Source organism: Vigna angularis, chromosome 5 (genome assembly GCF_016808095.1).
Source record: "Vigna angularis cultivar LongXiaoDou No.4 chromosome 5, ASM1680809v1, whole genome shotgun sequence".
Taxonomy (NCBI): Eukaryota; Viridiplantae; Streptophyta; class Magnoliopsida; order Fabales; family Fabaceae; genus Vigna; species Vigna angularis.
In genome coordinates this window covers 1,748,955-1,770,706 of record NC_068974.1, presented here as the reverse complement: position 1 = coordinate 1,770,706, position 21,752 = coordinate 1,748,955, and the positions used below count along the sequence as shown (strand labels likewise).

The window sequence follows — 21,752 nt, the reverse complement described above, 5'->3', positions numbered from 1 at the left end:
AGAAGAAAAAGTTAGGGAGAAAATTTTAGTTGCAAGAAGAGTAGAGGTTCTGAAGAGTTTTCGGGGAAACAAATTCGGAGCAAGAGATTAAGTCTGGAATAGAGGTAGGGGATCTAACTTTTCTAAGCTTTTATATTATGATTTAGTACTGTTTTATTACTATTCATGTCTTGAAATTATGTGTGAATATTGTTAATGCTTACTGTATGTTTATCTATATTGAAATTCGGTGTAAATATTATATGTTGTTGTTTTGAATCTGTAAATAAGAAATTTGTTAAAAACTAGTTGAGGAACGCTTTGGCTAAGAAAAGATTTGGTACTTAAGTTGTCCATTGTGACGCACCTCTCTTTCCTGGAAGTCTACCGACAAGTTTTTAACTTAAATCCTATTGAACAGATTATGTACTGTTAATTTATTTTGTGATATATTCAGTTTGTATGATTTCTAAAATGATTGGATTTTATTACATTTGAATTTATGCATCTGAACATGATTGTGAATTATAATGATGTGATATGTGAATTTATGTGATATGTTGGATTCACTGTGATAATATGATAGTATCTGGTTATTCATGTCTTGGGTTAAGTTTCAAAGTGACAGTATGGTTCATATACGAAATTCCATGATCCTCAAGGAGAGGATACATGGTGGTGATTTGGGGGTGTATAAAATGATTGCATGGTAGCTCAGTTTTGGGGGTCATCTTGAAACTCCAATGGTCTTTCTTCTCATGTAGAGAGGATTGAACCATGTGGTGAGGAGTAGCAGGAGGTCCTAGTCTTGGGTGCTTCCATATGATCCAAGGTGAGTGATAACGGATTAACCTCGTGACTGTGGCCAGGCGGTAGTGCCCAAGTTTCATAAGGCGGTATTGTCGGGCGATAGTGCCCAAGTTTCAAAAAGCCACCACGAGTGCAAGACCCGCCATAGCTCGGTAATCATTCTAGTCCGGACGAGTCAGGGTATAAAGTAACAAGTCTTGTGATGTCATTTTATCATGTGTATCAAAGTAATAGATGAGTATGTATGATGTGATTGTTGTATGATGGTATGAGTATGTCTGACATAATTATTATATGAGGTTTGCATGCATGTTTTATAAATGATTGGTTGCATGTTAGCTTACCCTACTTGTTTGTGTTTGGGTATGTGCGATGATCGTATAATTCGTTATACGGGAGCAGATGGCAAGGAGGATACGTTGGAAACAGTACTTGATGGGGAAGACAATGCTGCAGCTTAGATTCGCTAGCTTTTATTAGTTAGCTTTGATGAACTTTTGTACGTTTAAAGCTTTAAATTCTATGTAATTTCTAGGGAGAAACCCTAATACTCTAAGTTTTCAATTCCATGCTATTCTAAGGATGATTGTAATCCTTAAATTACTCTTGACTACTTTCCTATATTAATAAATTATGACGTCTTTATTATATATGCTTTCAATATATATTTTGGGACGTCACAGATAGAGTTAGTATTAAGAATAATTACATCAATTCTAAGTGAAATTAATATTGTTTAGACATAATTAGGTCAATAATAATAAAAAAACTATTTTAAAACCTATAAATACAAGTTTTATATGAAGTAGTTGGTTACTTTTTACTACATATTTAGTATTAGAGCATTCAAATAAACACTAATTTTATCATCAAAATATTTTTTTTGCAATTAATATCCAATCAGACGGAACCGAATAAAGAATTGAAAATAAAACATTAACCTAAATTTAGAGATTACATATTTTATAGAAACATATTTAACTTCAACCTCGTAAACCGAACCTCTTACATTTTTATAACTGTTTTTAGTATATTTTTTACTAGATAAATTGTTTTTATTAAATTGAAATATATAACCCTGAAGTTTCTTCAATAAAAAGAAAATCAACCTAACTCTTCAAATCAAAAAGTAACAACGCTGCTCCTCGAGTTATCTATATTCTATTTTTAAAATTATATTTTTTAACATAAAAGAGTGCGAACCTACCAACTTATTAGGATATATGTTTCCTTAATATAATATAAGTTAGAAAGTGTTCCCTCGCTCTATCTGCGTGCCTCGTGTTCATATGAAAAGTACAAACTCTGTGTAAAGTATTCATAGAAATGGACTTTCACTTTCTAACGTAACATGACCTTCATTTTCACATCAAAAGGTGGAGGATTGTTGATTGTTCGTTGAGACCTAAAATAATTCAAGTTTATTTTTTGAAATTTGTTTGCTAGTTCATGCCGACATTCAATTTCAATCTTCAAAATGAATGAAAATCGATCTCACTATGAGAGTATGTCTTATTAATTTACTAAAATTTGTAAAGCAATAATATTATTAATAAATATTAGTGAATACTTTTCAATTTCTGTTATATATTATTGATTCTTATTATTAATTTTCTTTATGTTGAGATGGTAATTACATTCATTTTCTTTATGTTGGATATTCTAAGAGTGAAGTTGATCTAAATATGTGCATAACAAAATATCCGACCAAACCACTCCCAAACACATCACTGTTCCTTGTCTTTTGATGGATTGCAAGTCATGCCAGTTATAGAAAATAATCAAATTTTACTTTAGGTTTCTTTGCACCGTTTAATGACAGTTTCTAAAGTTTAAAATCTGTTTCTTAATGACAAAGAGTGCTATTAATTACTTAATATTTAATGCACTTAATTAATAAATAATTATCTCATGAAAAATAACGTTGAGATTTAATTAATGACCATGTTAAGGCGATAACAACTAGGAATCAAACGCAAATATAAATGTTAATTCATTTGGGACTCTAACATCACACATAGTTCAGTATAGTTCTTTGTCAATTTCAGAGTGCAGAAATCAAGAGCTCAATTTTGAAAGCTTCTATGGCTACCCTTTTTGTTCCCAATCACACATCAACACTTGAAGACGCTGAGGCTCTACAGAAGGCTGTCAAAGGTATCATTCATCATATTCAACAAAAATCTTTTGCTTACATTAAAATGAAACCAGAAAAAAAAGAGTAGTTGTCTTCTTTGAATTTAGATATGTATATAAAGACGACAGAGATTGTGTGAAATTTTACAAATATGATGATTTAAAAAAGAATAATTTTAGGATTTGTGATAAAAAAAACATTTAAAATAGAAGAGATAAATATAATTAAAGGGAATAAAATATAATGTAATAAGTTTTTTGACCTTTTTAATGAAATTTAAAGAATTTCAATTTTTTTTCTTTTTTTTACAATTTTAAAGTACAAGAAATTTATGTTCCATCCCATATTTCAACAAATTGGTGTGGTACTTAATACCAATAAATTGGAATAATGTTGCAACATGATTCTTCAATTTCCCATTGCTATAAGGTCAAAAAAGACAGCACAATTGAAGATTATGGCATTGCTCTTTAGCAAATTAGACTATGTAAAAGCACAGTACATAGCCGTGTAGCTATAGGTTATTCATTGTATCATAAGAAGCTTCATATAGACAGTGACAGTCTCTTGTCATTGTTCTAAAACAAACTTATCTGGTATATTTTGTACATTTTTAACAGAAATAGGTAAACTTTTCTGGGAGATTAATAATTTGAATTAATGATGTTGTCACTGAAAATAAAATAAAATAAAATAAAATAAAATAAAATTGGACACCGTAAAAATCAGAGTTCACAGCTATATATTGTATTAATTATGCTATAAATACAAGAGTTGGAAACCAAACTCTATCAAACATACCAAACACCTTTCTGAGAAAATCATAATCAACAATGGCTACCCTCATTGCTCCCATCACTTTTTCACCTGGTGCAGATGCAGAGGCTCTTCACAATGCTTTCAAAGGTTCATATATATGTGTGCATAATTTATCTTCCCATTTTCCTTAAATTTTAAAAAAAAAAGTTTTCTGATTTACCAGTTTGTTATGGTTTTCTTGCCATGATGAAAATCCATCAAGAATACTGATTCTGTGATGGAAAATATATGTGCCTCAATCCTTCCACCATTTTTGACAAAAATTCAATATAAATATAAGTGTAAGAAATAGCTTGATCATCAATATGGTGTAACTGTTGGCAAATACAGTATTTAATATCTATGGTTTTGAACTGTGCAGGATGGGGGACTGATGAGAAAACTGTTATTGCAATATTGGGTCACAGAAATGTTTATCAGAGGCAACAAATCAGAAAGCTTTATGAAGAAATGTACCAAGAAGACCTTGTCAAACGCCTAGAGTCTGAACTAACTGGTGACTTTGAGGTAACCATTGTAAAAACATGGTTTTTGTAAGAAGAATTATGATAAAATGTAATCAGAATGGAGTTTTGTTTGAGTCATGGCTTTGCAATTACAGAAAAAATTGGATGATTGAAATCACGGTTTTGTTTGAACATATTGAGAGAAAACTAGTTTTGACTGAAAATGGAGGGATCTAAAACATAATTTAGTAAACATCACATGATTTTGTGAAGTATAGCCTCAAGAGTACTAATGATTTTGAATCATGGGGTCTGAACAAAACAATAAAACAGAGATCAGTGTATCGTTGGATGCTGGAACCTGCAGATCGTGATGCTGTTTTGGCCAATGTGGCAATCAAGGATGGCAGCAAGGGCTATCATGTGATTGTGGAGATTGCTTGTGTGCTTTCATCTGAAGAACTTTTGGCAGCTAGACGTGCCTATCACCACCGTTACAAACGATCTTTGGAAGAAGATGTAGCTGCTAATACCTCTGGTGATCTTCGTCAGGTGAATAATCTTTTTATACTGTAGGAGATCCTATGTTATTTCAACCTGGTAATACTTTAATATTAAAGGATTGTATTAAACATTCTTCTCTTTCTGAGTTACTGTGACTGAAATTACAGCTGCTGACTGTATTTTAAAACTCTGATAGCAATCAAATATGACTCATTAGATCACAATTGCAGTGACAGTGGAAACAGAAAAAACTCTCTTTAGGACCATTTTTAAAAGTTTGGTGGTCAAAAGTACATGCTTAATAAAATGTTAGGTGCATGCTGATGGTTTTGACTGTTGAGTTTGTGGTTGGTTGGCTTTATGCAGCTGTTGGTTGGGTTGGTGACCTCATATAGGTATGGTGGTGATGAGATCAATGCAAGATTGGCAAAAACTGAATCTGATATTCTTCATTCATCTATCAAAGAGAAAAAGGGAAACCATGAAGAAGCCATTAGGATCCTTACCACAAGGAGCAAGACTCAACTTCTGGCAACTTTCAACCGCTACAGAGATGATCATGGCGCTTCCATAACTAAGGTACTATACAAACACTTTTCTCTCTTCCTTGATCAATACATCTTTGGATAAATAGTTAACATTACGTACTTGTTACAGAAATTGTTAGATGATGCATCTGATGATTTCAGGAAGGCATTGCACACTGCTATTAGATGTATCAATGACCACAAAAAGTACTATGAAAAGGTCAGATTCCCACTTTATACCTGCATTAAGTATATCGTTCATCATTTTAAAACAACCATGTTATTTGCTTGCTTGCAATTTTACTTTGTTTTACTTGAAATCTTGAATCTCAGCAATCCTAAACTTCAATTGGGTATACGATGTATTGTTAGAAATCTCACATCAATCAAATAATAAAACTAGGTGTAAATCTTATTTTATGAATCAGATATTGAGTTAAGCTTAAAATTTACTTTTAAAAGCTTTTGTTATGGTTCATATTTCAAAGTCTTCTGCATTTGTGCTTCGTGTGAGGACTTCAATGAATAACCAACATCTTACTATTCATTTATGTTTAGATTTGAATATAAATAACAAAACTAGATGTCACAAGGGTTTGTTCTCCAATCAAAACTGGAGTTTCATCTTGGTTATGGTTCTGACAGAAAAGCAACAGCGATAGCAACATTACTTTATAGTAGTGTATTCAAGTTTTGCTTACTATAGTTCATGTCAGTAATATGTATATGTTACCAAAGTCAACCTCCAATTCTGACAGAAAAATAACACCAACACTACCTAAGTTATGTGTCTAATTTTGCATGATAAATAACTCAAAATTAGATTTTTTCCAAACAGTTATGATGTTTTCTAAAAATTTATCATACACTGATTTACTCTCATCTATTTTACCATGATATGTAGGTTCTGCGCAATGCAATCAAAAGGGTTGGAACTGATGAGGATGCACTGACCCGTGTGGTGGTTTCAAGAGCAGAGAAGGACCTGAGGAACATTGCAGAGCTCTATTACAAGAGAAACAGTGTTCATCTTGAGGATGCAGTGGCCAAGGAAATCTCAGGGGACTACAAGAAATTCATCCTCACTTTGTTGGGGAAGGATGTTTGAAGTGATTGCACTAGACAACAACATTGGAACATTTCTTGTATCTGTTTATGTTGTTGGTTTCTTGTGCATGATTTGGATAATTTCTCAATTCTGAGTGCGCTTTTATCAGTTATGTATCTGTTGTATTTGTTGTGAGAGAATGAAACTTCTGTAAGATCTCTGTTTGTGATGTTTGAGCACTACAATAAATTTTGAGAAACTTATGCCAATCTCTTTTTCAACACACTCATGCATTTTTTTCTCTCTATTTTTTTGAATAAATATAAGGAAATGATATGAACACTTTTTGTTTAGTTTAGACACAAACTCCTGTATTGCCATTTCATATGTAAATATTACATTTTTTAAAACTTTTAATTGTATTTACCTGATTATTTTCAAAATTCAAAAAACTAAATATGACATAAAAATGCTGAGCTATTTTGGTACTTCACTTTAATGTATATTAACTTTTGTGCTGGTGACTTTTTTTTTCTTTTTACTTTATCAATGACTTGTCAAAAATACACCAAATTTTATTTTATTATTTTAGTACTTGAGAAAAAAAAAATCTCTTTTAAAAATCTCTTTATATTTATTTTCTCTATTTTCAATATACAGTATTATTATTATTTTTAAATTAGATAGAAAGATATTGTAAGAAAAAAATAATAATTTCTCTTTTAAAAATTCTCTTTATAGTTATTTTCTCTATTTTCAATATACAGTATTATTATTATTTTTTAAATTAGATATAAGATATTGTAATTTTTAATAAATTTACATTATTACTTATTGTATGCTATATTATTTCCTTGCATTTTCTATTTAAATTTTAAATTATCATATCCAAATTGATTAAAAGATGTTTTGGTATTTATATTTATTTTAAATGACATTTTTAGCAACAAAAAAAAAAAAATCAATTGATACTATTACAAAAACCCAATCTTTATGCTATAGAGTATCTTTGGAAACGTCAGCACCAGAAGGGTCGTTTTGACTGTGGGATGCAATAAATAAGAATAAATGCTAATTATTATTTTTTTTTTCTATATACTTGAGTTTACAGCAGAAGCATAGAAAAAGTTGAAAACTCCTTCACTACATGGTTAGGAAGTTAGGATATATACTTAGGCCCTTTTCCAATATAGGTACTTTTTGTATAGTTTGTAATTTGTAAGAATTTTCTTTAATTTTTTATATTTACAGTGAAAAATAACTTATGATTGATTTAAATTTGCGTTGAAAAAGTTGTTAATAAATTTATTAATTTTTTATATATGAGTATTTGGATCTGCAAATGAAAAGTTGTGGAATGTACGGTTTAAAATTAAAGAAAAAACACAAAATAAAAAACAGATAATAAACACAATTTGAAGATAATTTATGTAGTGTAATTTTCTTCGCATATTTGAGAATATTTAAGTATAAAGGTAAATAAATAATAGAATATAATTAAAATAAAAGGAACAAATAAAAAAAATTGTATCCATTACATCAATTAGATTTTTTTCCTCAAACCTTCTCACTTTTTTTTATCAGCTTAATTAGATTTTAAAGTAACTTTTGAAATTGTAAGACAAAAAAAATACAAGTTTTACAATATTATCAATCTCTAACTAAATAATATTAGTCTACCATAAAAACATTTCATTGATTAACTTTGAAAATTATCTAATAACGTGTAAAAACTTTACATCAATAAAAGAGTATTGAATTGACTACAAGTTTAAACTGTAAGGACCGGCATTTTAGGAATGGTGGGGACATGGTGGTTACCCACCTTTTTCATTATTGGGGTATAATTATTGGAGGTGCTGATTGCAGGGAGCTTAGCAAGGTGGGGGGGGGGGGGAGAGGTTCTGATTATTGGCATGTGAGAGGGAGAGAAAGAGAGAGAGCAGCAGAGGGAGGGAACCCTTCTCCCGTTTCCAGCCGTCTAAAGGGCACCCAAGGTAAGCTTTACCAACTTCTGAAGGGCTGAGAGGAGGATTTGGGTTGGGCGTCTGGTGAGAGGAGAGTCCTTGCAACAAGAACTGGAAGAGAAAGTGAAGAACTGTTGAGGTTGCAAGGAGATCTGGAGCTGCACGTCTGGGAGGAGTTAGATCACTAATTTTACAAAGGAAGTCTTCAAGAGGTAAGGGGAGTTTGATTTATTTTCCTTAATTTTTGAGATATGTTGTGGTTGCTGTAAATCTGGGTAAAAATTGGGAAGAAGGAGATGAAGATGGAGGTTTTCTGGGTTTCTGGACTCTGGTGCGTTTCTGCAGAATTTCTGCAGAACGCGCGTACGTCCAATTTTGGTGAATCAAAATTGGACGTTCGTTCCAACAGTGCTCGACCAAATAGTGGTCAGCCAAATTTTGAACGTTCGTTAATTGTTCTGAGCGTCCGCCCGAATCAAACAACATAGAACGTTCGTCCGTATAGTGCTCGACTAATGTCAGCCAGTTTGGAATGTTCGGTCATTTAAAGCTAGCGAGTATTAGCGTTTGTCCTTAGGTAAAGATAGTACTATATTAGACGCTCGTCCAAATCGTATTGTGAATTAATGTCTTTAAGCGTTCGTCCTTAATTGTTATAGTGAGCGTTCGTCCTAAGAGTTATTTTGAGCGTTCGTCCTTAATTGTTATAGTGAGCGTTCGTCCTAAGAGTTATTTTGAGCGTTCGTCCTTAATTGTTATAGTGAGCGTTCGTCCTAAGAGTTATTTTGAGCGTTCGTCCTTAATTGTTATAGTGAGCGTTCGTCCTTAGAGTTATTTTGAGCGTTCGTCCTTAAGTGTTATAGTGAGCGTTCGTCCTAAGAGTTATTTTGAGCGTTCGTCCTTAAGTGTTATAGTGAGCGTTCGTCCATAAGTGTTATTGTGAGCGTTCGTCCTTAAGTGTTATTGTGAGCATTCGTCCTTAAGTGCTATAGTGAGCGTTCGTCCTTAAGTGTTATTGTGAGCGTTCGTCCTTAAGTGTTATAGTGAGCGTTCGTCCTTAAGTGCTATAGTGAGCGTTCATCCTTAAGTGTTATTGTGAGCGTTTGTCCTTAAGTGTTATAGTGAGCGTTCGTCCTTAAGTGCTATAGTGAGCGTTCGTCCATAAGTGTTATATTGGGCGTTTGTCCATAAGGGTTATATTGGGCGTTCGTCCATAATTGTCATTTTGAGCGTTCGTTCATAAGTGTTATATTGAACGTTCGATTTCGTATGAGGCGAGCGTTAGCATTCGTCCTTCATTTTGAGTGTAACGTTCGACCTTGGTTTAATTGTGTTAGTGAGCGTTCATCCTTAAGCTGTTATTCTTAAGTTTGAATCTTGGACGTTCGGTTTTGATGTATTAGGGTACGCTCGGCCTTAGTGTATTAGTGATTTTCTAGCGTTCGCGCAAATAGTGATCAGTCAAATGGTGTTCAAAAAATATGTTGGTAGTTAGCGTTCGTTCTTGGTAGTAGCGTTCGGTCTTAATCATGTTTAGGCTTAGGCATTTAGCGCTCGTCCTTGTCTGGAGAGCGTTCGTCCTGCGTTCGTCCTTGTCTGGAGAGCGTTCGGTTTAAGGGAATGATATTAATAGCGTCCGGTCTCGATGATGTTTGTCGTCAGATAGTGTTCGACATGGACAGCGTTCTTTCTTGATGAGGTTGAACTTGAACGTTCGTTCAAACAGTGAAGTCTTAGTGCTCAATCGTCGCGTTCGTTCATAGAGTGTTCGGTCTAATAACTTTTGGTGTTTTAGTGTCGCGCCTAGGAAATCGATCTTAACGTTCGTTCGTGTAGTATCCAATGTGAGTGAGGTGTTCAGATTTAGCGTTCGTCCGACTAGGGTTTAATTGATTATGGTGTTCGTTTTTGAGCGTTCGGCCTAGGATGGTTTGATCTGACAGTGTTCGGCTAAGTTTTAGTGTTCGGCTCAGTACATGATCTCCAGCGTTCGTTCAAATAGTATTCAACCAAATAGCGTTCGGTTAGTTAGCGTTCGCCCACTAGCGTTCGTCCAGTAGCGTTCGTCCTTTAGCGTTCGTTCAAATGAGTTTAGTGAATAGTGCTCATTCAAATATTTTTCAAATGGTGTTGGATTCTGAGTTTGAATTAAACTGTGTACTAATGTTTGGAATATATACTCTGAGGTAAATTGTGTGAATGCATGAGATATGATAAAATTACTGTGATGAATGTATTTTATGATGTTGATATGAAATTATGTCTCTGATCATGATATGTGTATTATGGGGAGATTGTGTGATGATATAATATGAGTTGAGGAATATGAGTATGGTATGAATCTCATGATGAGATTCTGCAATATCATAGTATTAGTGTATATGTTGATGTTGAGGGTCCCGTAGTTGGAGGTTATCCTGATACTCTAATAATCATCCAGTCTCAAGTAGAGAAGGATGAATTATGTGGTGAGAGGAGCAGGAGGTCCTGGTCTATGTGCCGGTTTTGGACATAGTGAGGGGACTAACCTTGTGAATGGTATGAAGTATTTTGGAAGTGTATTTGTAAGAAAAAGTAGAAGTCATTACAAGTGCATAACCTCCCGTGACCGCTCATTAACGTATCATCTGGATGAGTGTCTAGTAGGAATTGTGGTATGATGGTATATGAGAAAGTCTGACCTAAATATTATATGATGTTTTTATCAAAGTAATTATTCATGTTTTATAATTGTTGTGTTGCATGTTAGCTCACCCTTACTTGTTTGTTTGTGCCGGAAAATCATATTTTTGCGATGATCGTATAACGTTTTTGTTATACGGGAGCAAACGAAGAATCGTCACGTGATCCTGTGCAGATGAAGGAAGAGATGGAGGAACAAATTAGAGGAATTCAATGTTATAGTTTCCGTTAAAGTCTGAGCATAAAACTTTTGTATAGATTTATGTATGAGGTTACGGGGTATTACCGTAAATATATTATTACAATATATCAAATTTTGAATTTTAAAGGGTAAATTTTTGGGATGTTACATAAACAAAGCTCAAAAGGATAATCAATATTGATTAAGAATCCAAATAATGATTTTGTTGTATTTTGTGAAACTATACTGCGATCAAATAAATTAGTATAAAAATATGTGGTATATTTTCTTTCTTTTTTTATTTCTTTATTTTGCATGTTATTGTAAAAGAGAATTTCTTTTTTGCAAAAATGGTATATTTTTATACGTAAATTACAATAGTGGACAAATTATAAAAAAAAATACAATTTTTAATTTTCAAAAAAGAGTTGAAAGTCGTCTTTATAAATCACAACTTCAGTGGAGTTGTGTATTTTAACAAACTCATGTACAGATGAACTTCTTCTCACAATTTTACTAGGAAAAGTTATGTTGAATATGCATGACTTAACTAAAAATGACAATTATTTTATAATTATTCCAATATCATAATTTATGTATATATATTTATATATTTATATCATCGTAAGATTTATAATAGAATATGTTATGCTTAAGAATAAACGTTTTGAGATGAAATATTTGTAGATGGTTTAACTATAATTTAATAGAAATGACATAACAATTTCAATAGACTTGACTAATAGAAGTTTTGAATATATATAGCTATTCTTTAACGCATACAATAACTAATTTACTCATAAAAAGTAACACACTCAAATTTCAAAAGCATGATATTAATTCCAAAACTACCATATACCTACAAATCATACATCACCATCACCCTTAACCATAGTTAACAAATCCATTAACACAATCTTCTTTTTTAACTTTAAATTAATCACAAACAGAACCAAATCTGGTGATCTACAATGGCTACTCTTGATTTTTCATTCTTAATAACTTCACCTGCTCAAGATTCTCAGCCTCTTCACAAGTCCTTCCAAGGTATTTTCCATTTTTTTTCTCCAATTTTTTCCATACAGCTTTGCTTTATTACTTTTCATCTAACTTTTGATGGTGGTTGTATTGGAATATTGAAAAATATAATAAAAATATAAATCTCACATAAAAATAAAAATTAAAAAGTTAATATAATTTTTTATAGACTTTTTCCACAGTATATATATGCAAATCTTATAGTCCGTACAAAAGGATGGAAGATAAAAATAAGAAAAAATAATAAACGAAAGTGAAAGAATAGTTATTGTCACTCTATAGAAAAAAAACACTTATTTATAGATATAAAAAGAATATAAATGAATAAAAGTATCTCTTTACAAAACAAGATGTAAAACATTCAAAAACTAATTATAACAATTTTCGTATTTTGTAAAAAAAAAAACATTTATACAGATTTTATACCGTGTTGCAATTATATAAACTATATTCTTTTACTATATATTAATTATTACAATAATATTTTATTGATATTATATCTTTCAAATAATCCTCTCAAAGGACCATGATATGATTTGTATAATTTCATCCTGCACTAAATAATTAAGTTTCTCACATGTTATTATTCAATTGAAGTGTCTTCTTAATTAATCAACTAAGCTAATTAATTTGTCGACAAAGTGTCTTCTTGAATATGGAGGAGGCCCCAGTAAAAAGCAGTTTATAGAAAGTAAAAAGAAAATCAAAACAGACAGCTCAAGATTCCATCTTATGAATTAATCATTATGAAAAGAAGATTTATTTTTTCTCTTTTTAAATATAGTAACGTTTCATATTAAGTTGATTTTACATTGTTTTTCTCCTTTATAATAATGTCTGATACACTGATCTTCGATTTAAACAACTCATGTGAGAAAACAATTAATCCAAAATGAAAAATATGATTAAATGAAAAAATAAAATAAACAGGTGTTTAAATTAACTACAAAGTTTCTTGAAAATTCGAACAAGTTGAACAAACCAAAACATTCTTAATTAGAGTACCTACCATGTGACAAGTTTTACAATCAATGAGTGTAACCGTTTTTCTTTTCATTTCCTTATGGCTTTGTTTACTTGAAGGAATTTAGGAGAGAATAATTGAGAGGATTTAAGAGGATTTGAAGATAATTTTAATGATTTATTTGTTTACAATTAGAGTTGTTTATTTGAATGAATTTGGAGGTGGATTTGATGATTTAAAATACATCACCCATTCAATTTTAATAAACTTAATGCCGTCTGAGAGCATCTAACGGTTAGGGTAAAATTGACTCATTTTTATAAAAAATATGACCCAATTGAGACAGTTGCAAAAATGAGGACCCAACTCAGATTACCATACAAAAATAAGGACCAACCGAGGATTTAAACCTAATAGTATTTAAACCTAATAGTATTTAATGTAACATCCCAAAAATATAACATAAAACTATATAAATGAGTTATCATATAATAATACAATAGGACAGTTACTGGAAATAAAGTTAACCTTATAGTTATTACAAAATAACCATAAAATTTAAAACTTTACAAAATTACTATACCAATACAAAACTATGTACACAATCGAACGATTATTACAAAGTTAGAGTTGTGATCGAACGATTCACACAAAGCTATAAACAATTACATGACCGAACGATCATAATCTAAACAGCAGGGTTTTCGTCATCCAACGCCAGCTCCAACGAACACTCTTCCCCCTCTGCTCACACCCAAAAGGTGATCATCGCAAAGAAAAATTACCGAACGAAAAACAAACAAAAAGGAAAACAAAAGGGTAAGCTAGAGTAATTTAATTAATCATATGAATCATTCAATTAAAATAAGTATATACAAGCATGCAACATACGAGCATTTCAAACATACCAAGATAACCAGATAATACATGCTATGACCGAACAAATGACTTGACAATCTGGATTGTATGAATATGTAGCTTGAGGTCGTTCTTGCACCCAGGTGGTGTAGTAACTGGAAAAACCATCAGCTGCCACCCGAGGTTAGTCCGTTATAACTCACCCAAGAACCTATGGGCTAGGACCTCATACCATTCTCACACAATGCATTACCAATCTCTACTTGAGAATTATAATCATCAGAATTTCAAGATGAACGCCATGAATTTCACTGTCCATATTCATACTTTACCACTTCAATACACATTCACTAAGACATTCCTCTTTGGAATTCTCTTTCATACCAAATTGAAATATAATATCTTATAATTGCATAACAACTCGCGTAGTTGAAATTAACAAATTCTCAAACAATAAAGTAAATTACATACAATGCCGAACACCCTATGAACGCTGGAAACTGAACGGAAACTCACTACCTATGACAAAACCGAACACCATTACAAGACTGTGTACCAGTATAAGACCGAACGCTAGTACTAGACAAAATACTATTACAAGACCGAGCGCTATGACCTAAGACAAACACCTACAGCTTAGTCCGAACACTTAAGATTGATATTGAATACTATTCCTAAAACCTATCACTACTAAGAGACCGAGCGTTACAACAATATGACCGAACTTTGCACAAGAACTACTATCCAATCATAACCGAATAATCATGAACATGTAAAGCCCATGAGAAGCCGAACACTTATAATTTAGGCCGAACGGTCAAAGAATGACTCTCAACGAACTGCATAATTCTGCAAAATGACTACATGATTATGATCAACACCAAAACTTTACCAATTACCTTTGTTCTTCCCAACTTATAGTATACAGACCAAACTCACACCTAACACAAATTCTCCATCTTTACTATCACACTTCCTCCCAAAATCACTCGGCCACTGAACAAAAATTAAGCAAAATCACAATCAACATGAATACAACACTTAAGAGTCTTCAATAACAATACCGAACACACAATCATTCAGTTTCACACACATGCAAAGCCATCAAACATCAATTTCATACATCATCAACCAAATAATTAAATTAACTAACTTCCCTTACCTCTTGACTGAATTGACACCTTTAGGAAAATTGTTTGAACTTCAAGAAAATCTAAAAACACTTAAAGATCACCGATTTAAAAAGAAAGGATCAACCAAAAGACTGAGAACATGATCAGAAATGAGAAGAAAAAGTTGATGAACACATGCAACGGAATTTCCTTTGCATGCACCAGAAAATCGAAACACTAAGAAGAGAAGATGAAACTTAGTGACTCAAATCACTGGATTAACTGGTTGACAAGAAATCCAGCTCAAGGATCACCTAAACTCCTTCTGAACGAAGAACAGCTGATTAATTATTGAAGATTTTTAGAGAGGAGGAGGAGAAAAGAGAAGATCAGAATTTTGGAGAGAGAGTGTATGCAGAGAATGGGATGAAATTTGAAACTTTCCTTTATATACTAATTTTAAAACCGAACGGTCCAATCTAATGCATACACCTGTCCTGCTTCAATTTCCTTTAAATTTCTCGGTTCTCACATTTAACCCATAAAATTAGCCTTTAATTTTAAAATATATGAAGTTTTCTTATGTGAATTTATTAAGTTTTCTTTGAAGAAAAGAGTAACTTTATATTTTGAATTACTTAGGAATTTGTAAGAATTTTAAGCTTTTTTTTTATTGTGAGCAAAATTAAACAATTTTGATGAATTAAATGAAACAAAAACTCGTGGCATCCAACAGCATTTTTTAAAACATAATTTGGTACAATATATCCTTTTGTTGAAAAAGATATATTAGACAACTCTTCTGTTTCATATATTTGGGTAAGTTTTTCCTCTTTTGGCACCTAACTTTCTATGTACAGTCAGAAAATAAGAAAAAGATATTGACTTTTGTCTATAAATTTTTTTATTTAATTTTAAATATCAAGTAATTTATAAAATGGGACTCCCACAATATTATATATATATATATATATATATATATATATATATATATATATATATATATATATATATATATATATATATAAAAGCAATCTACAAAAGCTTGTTTTGCATTTGAGAATGAAAATTGCGAATCAAAGCATAATCTTGACCAGATTCATTGTACTGTTCAATCATTCCATTCTTACCCATGCCATGCTTCTAAATATTATTCAATAATTTCAAATTTTGATCTTTCAGTAATCCCTTTTGTTAAGTGTTGCAATTAAGGACAATTAAGGATTAAGAAAAGGTGGTAATCAATTATGAATGGTATTAATTTTATTTCCCTAACAATAGTAACAGCAAATTAAGAACTTGATTGCATCTCAGAAAATTCTAGATGTGCCACATCATTACCATGATTACAATGCTGCTTTATTATTCTTTGAATCAGACAATCAACCTTACATGTGGCATTGATTTGATCACAGAGGGTCGGCACAAATTTTTCACCAATAAATAAACTATTTCTGCAGTTGATTACTTAATGGCAAAATGGCCCTGGAGTTTGAAAATAGTGTGAGAGAGAAGGGAAAGAAAATCAATGTAATAAATTATTGTCTGAAAAAAGCTAGAAACCTTATCGGATTTCAAGGCTTGGATTGGTACTAAGTAGATTTTACTCATCCCAAAAGAAAAATTACAGCAAAAGTTGTATACATGTATAAGGTATTTGTCTACATACCTTGTTATAAATAGAAAGTATGTGGGCATAGCTTTCTTCATCACACCATCGTAAACAAACACACACACACTCATCAATGGCTACCCTTATTGCTCCCAGCAACCACTCTGCCCAAGAAGATGCTGAAGCTCTCAGAAAGTCTTTTGAAGGTGGCTTATCACCACCACCATCATCATCATCATCATAACGATCCCCTTTGTTGTTTGGATCATACTTATTCATGACCTTGTTGATTTTGAAGAGTTTATCTAATGAAAATCTGCGACAAATTTGCAATCTTGATTAACCATTTAATTTCAGTTTGAACTAGAAAGTGAATTTTTTGTATCTCAGGTGATGAATCTGATATACTTGTGTAAATGTTTGCAAAGGGTCTTTAAAATGAACGAGTTTGAGTGATTTTCAACTCTGTAGGATGAGAAAACTGTGATCGTAATACTGATTAACATGTAGTTTCAGTGTTGACTTGAAAGTACTGTTTTTTATTCGAGGGTAATCTGTTGGAGTGATGAACCTGGTGTATTTCTGTGTATCTATGAAATGGGTGTTTAGAATGACTGTGATCGATTGATTTCAATTTTGTAGGATGGGGTACTGATGAGAACCTTATAATAACAATATTGGGTCATAGAACTGTTCATCAGAGGCAACAAATCAGAAGAGTTTATGAGGAAATTTATCAGGAGGATCTTGTGAAACGCTTAGAGTCTGAGATCAAAGGAGACTTTGAGGTGCCTTCTATGTGAAATGTTGTTTTTAATTTTCCGTGTTCCTTTTGAAATTCTTGTGTGCTAATTGAACTCTGTACTGTGTTACTGGTACTGAACAGAAAGCTGTGTACCGATGGATTCTTGAACCTGCAGATCGTGATGCTGTTTTGGCCAATGTTGCCATCAAGAGTGGCAAAAACTACAATGTCATTGTGGAAATTGCCACTATCTCCTCCCCAGAAGAGCTTTTGGCTGTTAGACGTGCTTATCTCCTCCGCTACAAGCACTCTTTGGAAGAAGATCTTGCAGCACATACCACTGGCCATATACGCCAGGCAAGTTCTTGTGCATTGAATACATGTTTGATCCACTCTATCTTGAAAAAGCAAGGATCTTTTTGACCTATTTCTTAAGAGATCACTTTTTTGTTCAATGTTTTCAATCTGATTACATTTAAGAGTGAAGGCTAAGTAGCCAAATCAGCTGTCAATTTTTCTTCAGTTGCATGATGGGGTTTTTTGTTAGACATGTGGAAACAAGGGTTTGATCCGAAGTAGCTAGGTAAGGTTTCTGAATTATAAGTGAAGGGAATGTTATGGTGCATATGATCTCAGTTTTTACTTCACTTTATTTTTGGAAGACAATGAGGATTGATTGTGTAGACTGCTAGTTTTACAGATACACCAGATATTCACCCTTGTCCTTTGGATGAACTTTCCCAATTGACACAAGTGTGAAAAGATAGAAAAGAATAGCTTTTGACCAATTTCTTGATTGATAACATCTTTTAAGTATTTGTATTCTAAAATAATATCAGATTAGATGTGAATTCTGCTTTGTAGTTTTTTGGGATTTTCTAATAGACATGTGGCAACACAAGTTTGATTTTGATCCACTGTAGATATGTAAGTATAAGCTTCTGACTTTATAAGTAAATGGAATGTTATGGTGCTTATGATCTTAGTTTTTGTGGTTGATATTGAGCAGCTTCTAGTGGGGTTGGTGACCTCATTCAGGTATGTTGGTGATGAGATCAATCCAAAATTGGCACAAAGTGAGGCTGAAATTCTTCATGATGCTGTGAAAGAGAAGAAGGGTTCCTATGAAGAGGCCATCAGGGTCTTAACTACAAGGAGCAAGACTCAGCTCATTGCAACTTTCAACCGCTACAGAGAGATCCATGGCACTTCCATCTCTAAGGTACACAAAAAGGAAACACTAACATTGCTCCAAAATTATCATAGTTTTCTACATATGCCATTCATAAGAGAAACAAGTAAAAGTTTAGATGTTTTACTTTATGACCTTATATCTGATATTTCTTATGTTTGCAGAAACTGGTGGATGAAGGATCTAATGATTTTGAGAAGGCATTGTACACCACCATCCGTTCCATCAATGATCATTTTAAGTACTATGAAAAGGTTTGATGTTTTAACTCAATTTTTTTCTGATAGTCCTATCCAATCTCACTGTATTTCCATCCTTGAAATTTGGGTTTCATCAAGACAATAGTCCTATCCAGTTCACAACATATAACATATTTGAATTTGTTGATGTCATGAAAAATGAAATCACCTTGGATGTTGAAAATCAACAAACCCTTATGAAAATATCTACTATGATTCACATTGATTTTTGTTTTTCCAATGTTAGGTGGTGAGAAATGCTATCAAGAAGGTTGGAACTGATGAGGATGCACTCACCCGTGTGGTTGTGAGTAGGGCTGAGAAGGATCTGAAGATAGTCTCAGAGGTTTACTACAAGAGAAACAGTGTTCTTCTTGAACATGCCATTGCCAAGGAAATTTCAGGGGATTACAAGAAGTTCCTTCTCACTCTGTTGGGGAAAGAGGACTGAGTTTTTTTTTTTGAGGGCATTTGTGATAATGAGTTTAGAACACCCCAACTCATACTTGTGTAATTTGGTGTTTCCGGTGTTGCTTTTCCTTTAGTTTGTATTTCTCCTTTCTCTTACGTTAAGTATATTTCTGCATGGGAACATAGATTTCTTCTATGAGTGGTAATGTGAGAGCTGTTTGGTGGCTATAAATTATGAACAGACTAAACAATAAAAGATATCATGAGAATGCCCTTTTCTGTTAAGATTCATTTTGAACTATAAAATTGATAAGATCTGTGGCTAATTTCAACTACAAACTTCACATTGAAACATGTGTATTGTTAATGGAACTGATTCTGGTACAAAATATCTCAGTTACAGACAAAGTGTCACATTAGATAAAACAATATAAACACATAAGATACCTTTTTGTGATAGAGATTTATGTATATGTGTTTTGGGTCTAAGAATCTAATATTTCATGTGCAAACATTTGGATCCAAATTTTGGCTAATCAGATACTATATATTCTATGAGCATGAATCATGTTCATCATGGAGTTAGAATTTATCTTACGAAGTAGATTATGCAGGAGAATATGACAGCAAAGAAAGTTACTACAAGAAGCCAAAGAAGGAAAGTCTCGGTATAAAACTACAAATGAAATATACAAACATGAGTGATAATGTTCAAAACAGAGAAGAATCATGCATCAAACACTTTTAATCATAAAGTACAATTATTGGTGCTTTACCAATGTACACTAAATGATTCATCAAAATACTACTAAAATTTCGAAACCTTTTTTAGATTAATGGAGGGAAAAGCAAGGGAAAGAACACAAATATATGGTGTAATTGATGAAAAGAGAAAAGTGAAAAATAATTTTAATTAATGGTGAAATTTATTGAACTATTACTATTTATTTTTATTTTTATATTTATCTATTTCCTCATCCCATATGTCTCTTCAATCAAAGACCTTCAATTTATTTTTTGTCTCATCTATTTTCAGTTATCGACTTATTTGTATCACATTTGGATGAAAAAAGGACAAACATAAGACTGCCAGTGTTAGGTAAGAATGGATGAAAAAAGAAAACGAGTAATAAAATAAAAGTAAGAGATACTAGAGACTTAAAGTAGAAAAATAATGAATAAACATAAAAGAAAAAATGAAAATAAAATAAGATATGAATTTTACAGCTTTTTAATATTTTCCTTTTTCATTACAACCAACCCATACAGTTTTCTATTTCCTTTTCAATTACTCACCTGCCATTCTATTTCTCATGTACTATTTGGTTGAGTAAAATGGTAGGTGGAGAAAAAAATCAAAATTAAAAAGAAAAAGTGACAAGACACTGAAAATTTTGGTTTGTGTACAGAGATGATAAAAGGGTGGGACGTGTGTATCGACACAGGTATCAAATTTTTTTTTAAAATATTAATTAAATAATTGAAATTATAAAAAAATATAATATTATCAAAGTATCTAACGGAAAAAAAATATTTTTTCCCATGTCAACTATAAAAAGAAATATATTTATATAATGTGTTTATTATTTTAAGATGATAAAAAACTAATATAATTATTATTATTATTATTTTTATTTTTATTATCATAATTATAAAATTAAACATAAATATTTTTTTAATTTTAGTTTAAATAATTTTTATTTATTTTGTTCTTTAATTTTTTATTTAAAAATGGTTAAGTTTAAAAAATGTCAAATAAAAAACATTAAATATAAAGAAATGATATTTTAAGGGGTGAAATTGAGAAAATAATTATTTTAATTTAAAAAGAATATTATTTAAAAAGTAAAATTGAAAAATAATTATGGAGACGAAATACAAAATCTCTTTTATATATAAGTATAAATATTATATAAAAATATCAAATAATAATTAAAAAAGAGTTAAATAATAAGAATGATCAAATTTATATTTTAGTATCATTAACATAAAAAAGTTAATATAAACTTTGTAGATTAATTAAAAATAAATCAAAATATTTTAATAATTTAAAACGGATAAAATATGAGGAAGAAATCGAGTTTAAAGATAAAAATGAGATATATATATATATATATATATATATATATATATATATTTATCTCCTATGCTTTTCTTATATCTAATTTAAAAAATCACGTATTCTTTATAAATATGTCTATAGTGTCAATATGTAAGTATATTCGGTCAGAATCAAAATAAATTCATTTATTATAAAAATAAATTTATTTATCATTCATAAGTTAGGTAAAGAATGGGAGATGTGTAAAGTTTTTTTTTAAAGATAATTTAAGATGACAAATTTAGAAATTTAAAGATGTAATAAAAGAGCTCGTAACTTTGAACTTAGTTCAACTATAAAAAATATTGAAATGAACTAAAAGAAAATACCTAATCACTTTAAAACATCAAAAACATGATTAATCATATAAATATTCTTAA

At 31.3% G+C, this 21,752-nt stretch overlaps 2 protein-coding genes and 1 long non-coding RNA gene across 3 annotated transcripts; all 3 read left to right on the top strand.

The window, feature by feature from the left end:
• The first annotated feature begins 8 nt into the window (after positions 1–8).
• Positions 9–1,389, top strand: LOC128196452 (uncharacterized). The gene is made up of 2 exons (XR_008248752.1): positions 9–104; positions 1,192–1,389. It is a non-coding gene; the product is annotated as an uncharacterized LOC128196452 (long non-coding RNA).
• A 2,316-nt stretch (positions 1,390–3,705) lies between these two features.
• LOC108339623 (annexin-like protein RJ4) lies at positions 3,706–6,551 on the top strand. Its single transcript, XM_017576786.2, has 6 exons — positions 3,706–3,832; positions 4,107–4,252; positions 4,525–4,743; positions 5,062–5,274; positions 5,353–5,442; positions 6,127–6,551. Exons 1-6 carry the CDS (start codon positions 3,760–3,762, stop codon positions 6,328–6,330), a joined length of 945 nt encoding a protein of 314 aa, XP_017432275.1. The 5' UTR covers positions 3,706–3,759; the 3' UTR covers positions 6,331–6,551.
• A 10,029-nt stretch (positions 6,552–16,580) lies between these two features.
• On the top strand, positions 16,581–19,556 carry LOC108340687 (annexin-like protein RJ4). Its single transcript, XM_017578208.2, has 6 exons — positions 16,581–16,890; positions 17,327–17,472; positions 17,571–17,786; positions 18,439–18,651; positions 18,786–18,875; positions 19,108–19,556. Exons 1-6 carry the CDS (start codon positions 16,818–16,820, stop codon positions 19,309–19,311), a joined length of 942 nt encoding a protein of 313 aa, XP_017433697.1. The 5' UTR covers positions 16,581–16,817; the 3' UTR covers positions 19,312–19,556.
• Positions 19,557–21,752: the final 2,196 nt, after the last annotated feature.